The 15,205-nt window shown below is 37.0% G+C and overlaps 1 protein-coding gene across 6 annotated transcripts in view; it reads right to left on the minus strand.

Annotated features, from left to right (window-relative positions):
• Nucleotides 1-1,176: 1,176 nt before the first annotated feature.
• LOC126035296 (vasculin-like) overlaps nucleotides 1,177-15,205 on the minus strand; it is a 43,348-nt gene continuing 29,319 nt past the window's right edge. For all 6 annotated transcript variants that reach the window (XM_049793739.1, XM_049793736.1, XM_049793734.1 and 3 more), the window contains 6 exons: nucleotides 12,507-12,691; nucleotides 11,562-11,702; nucleotides 10,896-11,060; nucleotides 7,271-7,455; nucleotides 3,676-3,778; nucleotides 1,177-2,124 (listed from right to left, as the gene is read on the minus strand). In XM_049793739.1, the coding sequence (XP_049649696.1) occupies nucleotides 1,966-2,124; nucleotides 3,676-3,778; nucleotides 7,271-7,455; nucleotides 10,896-11,060; nucleotides 11,562-11,702; nucleotides 12,507-12,691 (938 nt within the window). In that variant the 3' untranslated portion in view covers nucleotides 1,177-1,965. The remainder of the gene's footprint in view (nucleotides 2,125-3,675; nucleotides 3,779-7,270; nucleotides 7,456-10,895; nucleotides 11,061-11,561; nucleotides 11,703-12,506; nucleotides 12,692-15,205) is intronic.

The following is a 15,205-nucleotide window of genomic DNA, read 5'->3' on the forward strand; positions in this document are numbered from 1 at the left end:
AACTATTATTTCTACTTTCTCTAAAGAAAATTTTCTCAATTACAACCTGTAAATTTCCCAAGTCCATACACTTAGTATAACACAATTCTATAATTATAGTATCTTCCCAAAGGGTTAGTTATAGAGGTGATACTTGTCACTAAATTGAAGACAGAGGGAAAAAAAAAAAATTGTCTATGTCCCACTTTGAGAAACACCAAGGCAAAAAAAGTTTTCACTTAGTAGTAAAAATAGTGTATTCACATACCACTGAGTAACTATGATAGGCAGAAGATCCTGTTGATAGGATGTGGCAACCAAAAAGAGAATAAACTACACTGAGGTGTCAAAGTTAGTAAAAAATATGCAGGAGAGGGGAAGAGAAAGGTAAGGTATTACAAGTAGGAAATACTTCATTACCAATACAGCAGTTTTCTCTTTAATAAAGAAATATTTTTATCCTCTTAAATTTAGACAAGAAAATGGCATATTTCAATACATTGTGCCAAAATTAACTACACCAACACTTGCATGCCTGTTCCAAGAAAAAAGAAAACAAAACTGACCTCTTGAATAGAAAACTGTTTAAAAAAACCCACACCCCCCCCCCCCCCCAAACACCAACCCACTCCACCCCAACCAAAAAAAAACCCCACACCACCTTTGGCCCAAAATTGTTAGATGCCACCTTATAAAAAATGTCTTTTCCTAAAGAAATTAAACATAGACAAAATCTCAGCTTTATAAATATTTTTGCTTTAGTTTTAAATTGCAAATTACTTACTATAAGAAGTAGTGCAATTCAAAAATATTTTGAAGGAGGAATGTCTATATATAAGCTATGTTATAAATGCACGTGACATCACCAAGAGCAGTTGTGCTTATGAAATAACCCTACATAGTTTGTACAACCCTGTGGAAAATATTTAAAGAACTAAAATGAACCAAATAAAACTATAAATAATATATTCGTTTTTAAATGTGTGATTATAAAGAAAAAGTTTGACACAAAGAAAGCAAAACATGCTTATTGCATAGATATACTTCTGCTGCTTATAAAAGCAAGATCTGGTGATAAAAATATTTTTAACTCATTCTGAAATGCAGTCACTGCTGACAGAGTACATTTAATATAAATGCAAACAAAACTTAGTAGATTTTAAAACAATACCCTTGATGCTATGCACCAAGACAATACTCTGTAAAGCAGTTTATTTTCCATGTAGTGGACAAATCCAGTCAGTGTAATTATTTTTTCTGCACGTGAATAGTAAAATCAGAGTGCTTATTTTCCCCACAAGAAATGTGTTCACTGAGAATACTGGGTCTTGCAATACCCCACATAAAGCTTTCAATTTAAAAGGTTAGTTCTAGAAATTTGGAACCAAACCATCAGGTTTTTTTGCTGTTAATAACAATGACTACACTACAAATGGCTAAAGAACAGTTATGTGTGGAAAAAGCAGAACAGTACAAACAGCTCAATTAAGGAAAAGAGTTTCAGTGCACTTTGCTCATTTTAGCCAACATGCTACATTGCCCTTTTTGCATACAAAGTGGACTCAAGGACTTCCATTTTAAGAAAGAAATTACTTGGCAAGCAAAACACTGTGTCAAGCTGCCCTTTTTTTCCTAATAGACTTGGACATATCAAGACAGAAGCTTTGCAAGACATTACACAATTCTTTTTGGGTTTATTATTAAATGAGAAAGTCTGATTTGTTACATTGTCACATTGCTAGTCAGAAATGCTGCAGTGATGAAGAAAGTCAATGCTGAGTCAACCCAAGTCCTCATTCTACAACGTTTGTTTGCAAAGAAATTATAGTAATGTTCAACACAACATTCCTTGCTTTCTTCAGGGAGGAGTCCCATCATTCTTCCTCTAATGGGGTATGTTACTATGTAATTAGAAATTTTTTTGGACAATACATCCCCAAATTTTCATGAGATCAAAACAAGCTTCTACAGATATTACAGAAATCTTCACACATCATCATCATCTGATGTATCACTGCTGCTTGTCTCAGAATCCTCATTGTCCAGAGCAGGTTTGAAAGTGCTGTTTTTCCAGAGGCTAAATTTAAAATCACAGATGAGGCCATTTTTCAAAATGCCATTTTTCCGAAGGCCATTTTTTTGTAACTGAAATGAGAAAACAAGATGTATTCAGAGAAAAAAAAAAAAAAAAGCTAAACACAACAATCTGTTGCATTTCAGCATCCTCTACATCACCTATGGGCTACATTAGATCCACTGCACGACCTATTTTATATATACACACAAAGGAAAATTCACCTGAGAGCCTTCACTTCTGGGCCAGCCACCTGCATCCAAGAGCCTCCAAGTGTGCTAAACTAAGCTCCTGCAGTGAGCAAGAGCTTACCCTCTTCTCACCCATTTCCTCAGACACCTTGCCCCAGTGATCCCTCCCACATGGTCTCTCCTGTTATGTAGTCCCTTTTTCCACAGTCTGCTCCAAACACCTGTGCTAAGGGCAGGGTCTGCAGTGAGGAAGGGGCCCAGGAAGAGAAGCAGTGAGGAATGTGTTGGGAATTGGCTTAATGAGAAAGGACATGGGTCTATGGAAAGGTTGTGTGAGCAGAGTGGTGTGTGAAGGAATGTCAGCCTGGGCAGCAAGACTAGGCCTCGGCCAAAACTGCTGGTCTTGCCGATATCAGGAGAAAGATAAGGACAGTGTGACCTTGGCATAGTTTCATAAGCAACTTTTGAAGAAGTTCCCATGAGAAAGTTACGGAACACGCATAGCTGCAAACCACAAGTGGGTGTGTTTTAGTAATGAATAAACATTAGCAATGTACCAATCATATTAAGACTAGTAGGCATAATTATCGCAAACTGTATAAATATGAGCTATCCGTACAAATAAAGTTGAATCACTTCTATCACTCATATTGAGTTGACTTATGTGCATTCCTCCGCCGCTCGCAGGAATGGGTATCCCAGTCTGTCTACCTGATGCAGTTGGAAAGTCAAAGACAGTGGAGAGAAGAAAACAACTTATTCTACAAGAAAGGAATTACTGCATGTCCAGAGATAGTGCAGAAGCTGGGCGATAAGCCAGGCATTTAAGAGTTTAATATTCCAAATGCTCTAATTAGCACCTGCATAGCTAGACTTATGGAAATATCAAATGTTCAGATTTAACATTATGCAAGATTCTCCCTTCCAGCCTCTCCCTCACTGACCCCATCAGGTATATAACACACTCCTAATTAAAAAAATAATAAATAAAATTCAAGTCTAGATTACCTTTTCAGACTTTGTTACTAGTGAATTAAGTGTCCCTCAATTTCCAACAGAGAAAATTCAGGTTTTGGAAAGCCAGGGAAGCTGCATAAAAACCTCAAAAGAAAATTCCCTTTCCTCAGGCTAAGGTGAGGAGCTGGAAAGCCTGTGCAATTCTACTACTAGCAATGCTGAAACTACTCAGAACCACTCCCCTACCCTTCCCTTGATATTTTGAGAATAGGCCTTACCTACAATAAGCACTGGTCCCCTATCTTTTTAAAGTAACTATTCTTCTGAAAGCACAAGGAGGCAAGAGAGAGGAAAGAAAAAGGGTACTGAAATGGCAGCATCCCCAACCATCAAAATTACCGGAGATCCCTCTCAAAGGTAGGCATTTAGGGTAGCCACCTACAAGTTCATAATGGAACATCAACTTAGCGTTACCTGTTCACTAATGACTTGGAATTCCCTCATCTCATCCTCTGTTAGTGGAGCACATGTTTCATCATTTTCACTGTCTTCCTGCCAGCCCATCTCCTTTAACAACCTTTAAAATAAAAAGGACAACATTAAGAAATTTGCTACACACACTCAGACATTTCAAGCTCTGCTTACATAGATGTGTAAAGATCTGTAATAAATGGATTAATCAATCCATAATTTTTTTTAAACAAACTCTTACATAAAAGTAGGTTAAAAGCCTTACAAAAGATATATAAAGCATAGAAGTTGAGAAGTTCTCAGGTCCTTCACAGATGACCCTGTTTTACCACTACATGTTTCATTTCAAAGGTTCCAAAAATTAAACAGTAATACTTTATTTATAGAACACATTCTTAATTTCAAGCATATATGCAAACCATCACTTGCACATACTAAGTATTACATTTCTTGCCATCAGGTTTCACGTACGAAATAGACCCTGCTCTCTCTGCCAATCCAGTGAACATAAAAGCGAAATTTCATCATATTATCTCACTTCAGGATCTTTATTACCAGCCTAAAAAAACCTGACAGTTTTTCATATTCTGTTTCAATTGGACGGCTGCTCTCCAGGACTGCAGCAATAAAAAAAGGAAAAGCAAAAGAGAAAAGAATTTGGATCATACGCAAGTTCAGCTGTTGATGCATAAGATTTCTCTTAAAAGCATATGGTGTTGGGACTTTACAGCCCATTAAGTTGCGACCTCCATCATCAATATATTTGTGTAAGAAGTTATCAAAGGCAAATGGCTTTAGTACAATCAAGTGACCCTGGCTACACTATGATATTCATCATATTCCTAAAGTTCAAGCAGGAAGAAAGTAGAATCTAAGTAACTGTACCTTCATTTTAAGACAAGAAACCTCTGTCAGGTGGAAAAGTAAGAATGTATCTCCTTTGCATAACTGCTCTGGTGGAGCAGCAGTGTAGGAATGCTAGTGATGTCCCTCCATGGGAACCATCACCAGAGATGGTTCCTCAACTCAGACACACAGTATCTTCTGCATCAAGTTTGGAGATGGAGACAATGAACATGGGAGAAGCTGCATTGATCCTCAGTGACAGAAGCACGATTCAGGATGCAATGGCCTCATATAGTTTCTTTTTTCTAGCACATGCTAATGTCAGAGCCAGGACTAGCTTCTTTGCAATTGAGTCTCACCTGACAGCAGATGCTGATATTCCAGCACAGACAGACTACAACTAGGAGTGAGTTTTGGGATGAGGTGAGAAAAAGAGAGAGATTCCTCTCATGACTAAGCTTGATATGTCCAAAGATGCAACAATAAAAGTGTTTTAGCTAGTGCCAAAAGTGGGACAGCAGCATCTGAGCAGGAAGAAAGTGGTTTTAGGCATGAAGACACTGTGAAAACACAGGTTATCTGAGGGTGAAGACACTGTGACATTTAACAATGGAGATAGTAAGTTCTCTTGCTGTAAAGTTTTTGCCAAAAAGATTAGCACCTTCTTCAGGCAAACCACACAGCTGTTGACCTTAAATGTTAAAGATGATTAAAGCTATTTCACAAAAAATAGAGGTTTTTAAAGTATATGCCAGAACTGACACAAGAAACTGACACTCAGAGCTGAAGAACAGTGAATACACTAAAACAGGGAAGCTAGATGAACTCACAGTTGATGTCATGTGCCAGGTATTCCATTTAGCCAGATGTCAGCAAGAAATGCCCTTCAACAACCCTCCCTACAAAAAAATTTAGGTCCCAATACAATGGACACGCATTGGATGTGTCACTGCAGGTGACCAATGACACCAATGACTGTTGTTAAAACCATAATAAAAGCCTGGAATTGGCGGGGGGAGAACAGCACTACTGAGATTGTTTAAAAAAGTTAACAGGACAATAACAGAAATAGAAATTACATCCTCTGTATTGTTTGAACCAAACTGGATAATGTGACAGCCGGGAACAGCAAAATCCTCAGGAAGCAGCAGAAATAATATGCAAGTCATCCAAAACTTCTCTCTTTTAAGAGAATATGTGCATTTGTATACACATACAGAAAAAGACTTGCCATTATGCAATGCCAAAAGCAGTTCAATGATAGTTATATTTTTAGCAACAGTAATTTGAGTCAGAAAATTTTACTGCAAGCAAGCTGTTAACAGTATTATGTACGGTAAAGTGAATAGTTACATAGCTCCTGTTAACATAAATAAAATTTAGAGCAATAGCTAATTAATTTTTAAGCAATATCATCTAAAGTTAGCAGGACCACTGTCCCTTTAAAGCAACAGTAGGCTTCCAGAATGGTTAAAAGTGTGAACTACATAAAAAATATTAAGCTTCAGATTAGCAAACTTGACACCAACAGGATGAGAACATAATCACTGCATGTTGGAAACTCCCCCAGCAGAAAGGAAGGCCAAAATATATTTGGTACAAGACATGGCTATACAGTTATTAGGTACACACAAGTATCCTGTGAGTTAAGCTGGTCACTTCAAGTCCAATTTACCACAAAAAGGCTTACCATAACATCTGTCTACATACATGCAGAGGTCTCAGCCAAAGGGCTGGTACAGTACAGAGACACAGCATCTCTGGGATATCACAAGGAAAGATGCTTGCCCAGAAAGCTATGAAGGCCATTCAAAGTCATTTGAATTGACAAATGAGAGTTAGATTTGACTCCTATCTTCTAGTCAAAAATATTCATCAGCAGCCTCTAGCAGCCAAAGGTTTCTGTCTCCATAGCCAATGGTAGAAAAAAAAGGGAACAGAGCAGGATGCATTTCACTTTTCGTACTCATGAGGGATAAGAGGTCATGAAAGTTTCCTCTACAGGTACTACAAAAGGAAAAGTTTTCTAGTCCAATGTATACATAGAATCTATCACTAAAAGAAAAAAACAAAACTAAAAAAACCCCACCAAAACCAAAACACTATCTAAATCTATCACTACATTTCTGTAGTTGTCAGAAACAGTAAGAATTTAACAGAGCTAATGACAAGCTCACCTCCAGACTGAGTTGTGATTTCCCAGCAGTATCATTCTCAATCTCTACCAGTTGCTACTGGAGTTACTATTATGAGATACTAGAATTATTTCAATCCTTTTTTTGAAGTTACTTTCTCCCTTTCCAGTGCATTGTCTTGTGATATCACTAACAGTGTCAACTAGTCAGCTACAGAAATAATTAATTTCTTTAACAACAAGGAAAAACTCACTGGAGTTTTAGATAAGATGCAGCATTTAAAGTATTATTAATACAAATAGCAATTACATGCATTGTTTTTCCTAGACATGCAGACCAAAATCAGAGGGATGAAGTCACTATGTAGTTTGCTTTATTTCTTTATAATGAAATACATCAAATTTTTAGTAAAGCAAGTTTAAGATGTCAGTACACTAGTAGAAACAAAGCATATTCCATGTTAAATTAGTACATGTCTAAAAGTTAGACTTTGACAGTACTCATTAAACATTTTATGTGTTCTCAGTTTTCAGATTCTGACTTCTGAAATAGTAAGAATTTAAGACATGCTCACTTACCATGAAGGAACACTCTTTATATTATAATAAAGTACATACCTATGCTCTGCCTCAAGCGAGCTTGAAAGAACATCTGCCCGAGGGAAAGTTGAAGATCGAATGATCTGTTGAGATGTAATTGGAGCATTGCCATTCTCTTGTGGAATTTCATTTTCAAAGTTTCGGTTTATATCTCTCTCATGATGAGGACTGTTGCTGTTGTGCAAGTTAAAGGACTCATCATCCTGTTAAAAATAATTATATATTAAAAAGTTTAAAAGTAAAGTCCATTCACAAGTAAATGTCAGAAAATGCTGCAATTCAGTGATTCTGTTTAATTTAAATTAAGTTTAAATGGAGACACTCTATATACTACTTTGGGGGTAATTCTGTTCATATTTCTAGAGTTTGCAATACCTGGATACTACAGAAATCTTAAGTTATGCCACTGATCAAGTAATGTAGAAAGCAACTCCCATGCTCAGCCTCCAACTTTTTTCTACAAAGTTTCAAACATATAGAAATAATAAGTTTGAATTTTAAGATAAGTATGAAAGGCAGCTTAAATAATTTATCTGTTGACCTTACAAACAAGGCTCTTAATTAAATATCAGAGCCATGCGTGTCAGAAGTTTGAAAGCAAAAGAGTTCTCAAGTTTGCTTAGTTTAAGGGGCAGGTCACAGCCAACTTACCTTGACCAGCAAATTCATCTGCCACAAGTTCAGAAAGATTGGATACTGCTCTTTAAATTCAGACAACAGCTTCCCCTACACACATCACAGAGCTTCTCAGGCTGTTGTTACAGCAACTGTAACTTACTAACCATGAAATAAGAACTAGGAAGAAAGTTTATTTAAAAAACAGACTGTTCAGGTTCACTCAAATATTAAAAGCTCTTTAATCCTATAAACCAGATATGTTTCTTTTAATTCTACTCATTCAACAACTTTTAATTCTTCTTTAGTAATGAGCCAAATAGCCTCAGAAGTCTTACCAACTGTAAAAACAAAGAGGATAGTATGAACGTTATCTAGCTAACACCTTTTTGACAACAAAATCCCTAAACTTGGCATATAACAACATTATCCATAGCAAGAGACAATTGCTCAATCAGCCAGTTCTGCACTCGTACAAAATCATACTTCAGAGTCCATGATCAAGACCATCCATCATCATTCCCCTCCCACTCAGTGTTGTCTGCCTCCAGAAATTTTAGAATGCTCAGTAAGAATTTCTTAAGAACAAGTACCCCAGTAAACATATATTCACCTGTTAAATCATGCCTGAAGAATGCATCTCATAATCAAAGAAAATTCATAAAAATATTAAACAATTTTAATATATTAGGGCAAAATAGCTTCTTCCAAGCATGATTCAGCTGCTGATCACGATTTGCCTCATTATTTCAGAGGTGAAATCTGTTACTGCAGGCCTTAAAGTTCCATCAACAGGATTATGTTATAAAAGTCTGTTGCGTAGTTATCTCCCTATCCACTCAGTTGCACACCATGTCTTCTACTGATGATCATTAAAATTAATGTTGGAAGTAGGACAACTATTAGTTACGTGATTTGTTTAACATCTTTTCACACCTGTTAGTGAAACAGCAAGGGCAGGAAAAAGGCCACATGCACTTACCAACAAATACTCCAGGCTACATGTTACATACACCTGCCCAAGGACATTACAATTTTCACTACTAAAAACCTCCTGTGAGAGACTGAAAGAGTTAATGTCTCAAACATTGTGGTGGGACAAGTTCTGCTTAACTACAAATGCTGCATAGCAAGGAACTACAGGTGCACATCTCTGTATTCTGATAATGCTGTTCTGATATGCTGAGCAAGACAGCTCACCATGCATGAGGAAAGATCATGTTTGCAGGGAAGGAGAAGTCACTCCCCAAACGACCCCCTAGTCCCAAAGGCTCACAAACCACTCATGACACCTAATTGGCCTAATGAGTTTGAGTGCCCACCCGAAGGAGGGGCAAGGATGATAAAAGGACACAAACTGAAGCCCCACAGGCACATGCCCACTGGAACTGGACCCAGGACTGGTGAAATCTTTCTCTCTTCCTTTTTCTCTGTCTTGTTCTCTCTCTTTCCTTTTCCATAATCCCTATACCTCATCCCATTAAGACATAAAACTGCTAACCAAGTCTGGGACTAGGAGTGGATCCAGCCGCCCCTAGGCTCCTCTCTGAGGAGTCTGGAAAGCAAGGGGGTCCACTCTGAACCTCATGACTCAACAGGAGGGATCTCCTTCTTCCCTGAATTGATGTATATGGTTACCATGGGTTACGTGGTTTACTGAGGTAGTTCCATGCCAATTCCTGTTGTGAGAAATCCCAACACCTGCTGTTATGCCTCCCAAGTTCAGGTTGCTTCTACCATGAATGAAATATTTAACTGGTCATTTGGTGTCATTTCACCTTAATTTAGCCCAAGGGAATTCCAAATTTAACGGGACTCCCTGGTCTGTCCAGCATGGGTCATGACACCTCCCCCCAAATACACTGCTTCTGAAAATCAGGGACAACAAAATGCATTTAATGTAAGTATCATGAAGATATTAAGAACTCAAGACAATTTCAGGAACAGAAATTCCCACCAAATTCATGTTCAGAATTCTGAAGCTCAAGACAGTGTTTCCCAAAATCTTTTTAATCTTAAATCAAAATTTTGTGTATTTCTTAAACACACATTAACAGCATTACCCCCAACACCCATCTCAGGTTGCTGAGCCACAAAATGCCTAAGGGAAAGATGTAGACCTTTCCCAACTGATACATACAGCTAAGTTGTACAGTCCCATTACATCAAATTTTATTTTGCCCAAAATAGGAACAGGGTCAGAAAAATCAATCTTACTTTTATGAGTAATGCATACTGGCAATGTTTCTTTTTTCATGTCTCTGAATCTGAATAACCCTCAAAACCACTCATTTTATTTGTCTGGCTGATTTGTAATTTGTGCCTTTTTTTTTGTTTACACTTTAAACCACTCATTTACAGCAAACGTAGGCTTTTAATCGCCTTATCCTAAATAATACATTACTTATCTTCACTTGGACTATGTATGATAACTATGCTTATGGCTTGTTGGTGGCTGGTAGCACTGACAAAAATATTCTCAGGTGCCAGCTAAGCACTGCATAAACTGATCCAGATTGAAAGAAAACTGACACATAATATTATACACAATATAGGCCTCCAAGGTCTCAATTAGGAAGTAAAAACAGGTTCTTTGATTTAAGCATATATAAACTACTACCCCTATGACTAGACCAAGAATAGAGAACTTCTGGCTATCCAAACACTCAAATTAGAAAGGAAATGGTTTGAGAAGCAGAAGCAAGTTTTTTCCATTAATTGTTTTATAGGATAACTAACAGCCAAGGTGTGAAGCACTGCCCTCCACAAAGATTAGGTTTAGTGTACTAAGCTTATTTTTTTTTTTTTATTGTTGCTAAGAACTCAGGCACATCTGTCTCTAACATGTATGAACAGATACTGCAGAAAGAAAAAAGAAACTACTAAGCACTGGAGAAAGAGTAGCACTTGGAGCAACTTTTTAAAATTAATGAAAAGGAAATTCCTGTTTACAGCTAAATAAAAAGTAGTTTATGTTCAGTCTGAGAACTGTTACTGCTGGATCTACAATAGGCATGAACAAAACTACCTTCTCTTGCCCAGCATGATTCTCGTCTTCACATTCCTCTTCCACTCTATCTTGTTTCAATGCTTTCAAAAATTCACTCTTCTTATCAGTCCGTGTTCTTGTCAATTTTGTTAAACGAGGCTGACCAATTTTGTCAATAGGGGACAACGAATTTGACCGATTACACTAATGGGGGGGTGGGGGGTGTCAGAAAAAAAGAAAGAATATTAGAAGTTTATTCATTTAGAAAACTTGAATGAAAGAAAGACTCACAGGCATCTGTAGTTTCAGGTTTTATGTATATTCACAGTAAAAAGCAGAGGGAAGATATATGTATTTCAGTATATATATAGTTCTTACATGTAACCCCAGAGATGAAGGTTTATGGAGCCCTGCTAACAAACAGTGGACCTTCTGAAGTGTGTCACACTATTAGCAGTTTTGACGTTTAAACCTACCAGGTTATACTTCCTAATGCACCATTTTTACTTCAAATCAAACTTAGAAAGCAAATATTGCAGTACTTAAAGGCCAGTGATGTACCTTCCATATTTCTCTCTCCCACACTAACTTCTACAAAAACAAACTTATTTAATACAGTTCTACATAAAACTTACTGATCCAGTTATCCAACCAAACAAATTTAAAATCTGATAGATTTGATAAAAACTACAGACATTGCCTTACCTCTTTCACTGAATTCTGTGATACAGTAAATGCCTTGGAAGTTGATTTGAAAGGACTGAAATTGCCAATGCCATATGCAGATTCATGAGAAAATGGATTCCCAAGTTTATTTTCTTTTGCTTGGCTTTTCCACTGTGTAGGCTAAACAGAAATTTAAACAAAAATTTAGAGAATCATTAACTACAATAGGATTATTTTCAGGAATATTTAGAAAAATGATTAAGTCAAAGCAAATCATAACTACAACCATAATTTAGATCAAATACCTGTTTTATTGTGGAAAATAGACTGTTTATGAGCAATTCCTCCTCTCTCACAAATACTGTTTACACTTTTTATATAAATTTACAAACAATTAAGACCCTCATATTTGAGGTATTAAGAATCAAAACATGAGTCTTCAACAACTGAAAGTAGTGTTTTTAATGTAGTACATTAAGAGAGCTAAGAACAGCTCCATCAGATGCCAACAGGAGCACAGAAAAATTCCTGAAACAAAATCAGAAGATGAACATGGAAAGCTGCATATGGAGAGGGACAAGATTGACACTAAGCACATCTATATCAATAATTGGGATAAATTCTGGAGGAACTTTTATGCCAACTATAGCTCTCCACTAGGTATCTATTTTTCTGTTAAAAGAAATATACAAAAGGTATTGCTGTTCTCTAAGTTAGAAACATCCTTTTCACTCTCCCTTGGACAGCTCTCATACTTCTCAGAAAAGGTAAATGAGAAACAAAGAGAGATCCAATTACAGTATAGTTTAAAAAGAAAAATGAGAAAAAGTGTTTCTATTCATTTTTGGGGTGTTCTGCACTTAGCAAGATTTGAAAGCATAATACTCTAGGAACAGTACTCTCAGGGGTGAAATAAGCACATTCAGAATTAAAGCATGATTTTTTTTCAGCATGTTGTTCATGCCACCAGTATCCAAGACTCACCTTTGTGGGTGGAGTAGCAGGTTTAGGGATTAATCCTTTATAAACACTTGTGCCAGTTCCATTCTTTACTGGCTGGGAATGAAGACTTCCTACTACAGGGAATCCAGATATCTGTAGTTCTTTTGTACTGCCCTTTTTAATGACCAGCATTCTTGGAGATCTAGATTTAGGATTCAAAGGGTACTCTGGGGGGGGGGGGGGGGGGGGGGGGGGAGGGGGGAAAAAGTGTGTGTGTGTATATATATATATATATGCATGTGTATACATTCTTAAGTTCCTAGTTCATAGGGTACTGGATAGCCATATGGCCCAGAGCAAACAGGCATAAATCATGAACTTGGTCCAGTATTAGTTCCACAAATAACACACTGTACAAACCTGGGTAAACACAAGTTCTGTTCCATTTTCCACAAACCACCTTTTATAAAACATTTCACTTGGCAATGCAGGAATTTTACTTTCAGAAAATAAAGATATCCTTCAGTCAAAGAAGCTAGCTACACAGTTCTTGTTTGCAAATCTAAAATCCAAATACTATTAGTTGTTAATAGTTACCTAATCTTCAAAAGATATTATTTTCATATTTCCCTTTAAAGTTACTAAAGAATAATTACTCACATATTTATTAACAACTCATTTTAGAGCCAAATGTTCCACACTGAGGCTTTATAAACATGAGAGAAGGTATGCATACTACTGTAGACCATGGTAATGACTGGTTTCTCTATCTCTATGCCTCAGATGGGCATAATAGAACATCTGAAGCTTATACCATTTCCAGGTTCAAGAAAGCACTAATTGGAGACATACAGTCAGCTGTCATACTCACTAAGTAACTGACATTTAACAGTTTGGAAGAACACCTATTAAAAACAGTTCTAAAGTTTTCAAAAAGTGAAAAAAACCCACTTTAATTATTTTTTTGCACATGCATTCCAATGGTGCATTAACAACCTTTTCCAAGATTATCTCCTCTCTCTGCAAGCATTTCTACTTCACAGGCAGAGTCACCATATCCTACATTTAAAAAACCTACCTTAAAAGCGTAAATTATTTTAGCTTTGTTTAGCAGGTAGACGTTACAAAACATTTGTGATAACTGTATACTTAGCTCTCACTAAACTTTATGAAAAGACTTTTCATAATAGTCGCATGCTCCCATCCCATATAAAATGGAATCTAACAGAAGTATATGTTTTTAACAGTCATTAAAAGGGGATGGTAACATTCCTCTTGTCCTGAATATTAAGTTTCCTTTAGTAGGGAATAAGAATAGCCTTAATTTAAATTTTTCAATTATAAAACAAGGCTTGCAATAGCAGAGCTGTAATAAAGTAAGATTGCAAGCTGTAACAAGCCGCTGCACTGTAGCTTACAAATCTATGTAGCTAACAGAACTGTTCCTTCCTTTGCTTGTGAAGACCAATACCTAGAAAGCCTGGAAAACTTGCCCTACTTCAGATCAAATTGAGCTACATCATGCAGCAGCCACAGTCAGAGTGCTGCAAAGGTTGTAAAACACTCAAGTTGCTATATAATTTTCCACAACTTGGTTAGGAAAATAAATTTAGCTATTGTTACTCTTATTGAAAGATAATTATATTTCCTGACTTTCATATGAAAGCTGCTAAATACACAAAAATGGAAAGCAGTCCAATTGTTTAGGCTCCTGCAAAAGTTCTTAGCAATTAGATATTTATATTGAAGGGTTGGCCTATTGTTACCTAAGAATGCAAAACATACTGGGGAAGTATGAGAAAAAGAATCCGCAAATTAAAGTACCACTTAAAATAAGCAACAAGTTTCAGACCTCAATATTAACAACAGTTTAAGTTGTAGCTTTTATGTTTAATTAAACTTCTTTCCTCAAAGAGAAAGGTTCTTATTTCGAGTAAGTTTATTACTTTAAAACCTGTGCAGTCTAAAGCTGCCACCTTCTTAGAGTGAACAATTCACTACTTAAAGCCCACAGAACTGTAAAGTGGTAGCCAAATTTATCAGGTGGAGATAAGAAAACAAACCCAGACTACAGTTCAAGACCCACTCTCAGGATTGGCGTTCTTACAAGCAATTCATAAACACAATCAACAGCTTAAGACATTTTCTTCCAGGAAGACACCTTAAATCTCAAACTGCAACTCAAATACTGTGTTCAGTTTTGGGCCCCTCACTACAGGAAAGACTTTGAGGTGCTGGAGTGCATCCAAAGAAGAGCAACAAAGCTGGTAAAGGGTCTAGAGAACAATCTTATGAGGAGCGGCTGAGGGAACTGGGGTTGTTTAGCCTGGAGAAAAGGAGGCTGAGGGGAGACCTTATCACTCTCTACAGCTATCCGAAAGGAGGTTGCAGTGATGTGGGTGTTGGTTTCTTTTCCCAAGTAACAAGAGATAGAATGAGAGGAAATGGCCTCAAGTTGCACAGGGGAGGTTTAGATTGGATATTAGGAAAAAATTCTTCACCAAAAGGGTTATTGAGCACTGGAACAGGCTTCCCAGGGAAGTGGTTGAGTCACCATCCCTGGAGGTATTTAAAAGATGCGTAGATGTGGTGCTTAGGGACATGGTTTAGCAGTGGACTTGGCAGTGCTAGGTTAATGGTTGGACTCAATGATCTTAAAGGTGTTTTCCAACCTAAATGATTCTATGATTCTCTGCAAACTAACCTGCTCTTCCCAGCCCTCCTAGGTTTCTCTCCAAGAT

The sequence above is a fragment of the Accipiter gentilis genome, chromosome W (genome assembly GCF_929443795.1).
Source record: "Accipiter gentilis chromosome W, bAccGen1.1, whole genome shotgun sequence".
In the NCBI taxonomy this organism is placed as follows: Eukaryota; Metazoa; Chordata; class Aves; order Accipitriformes; family Accipitridae; genus Astur; species Astur gentilis.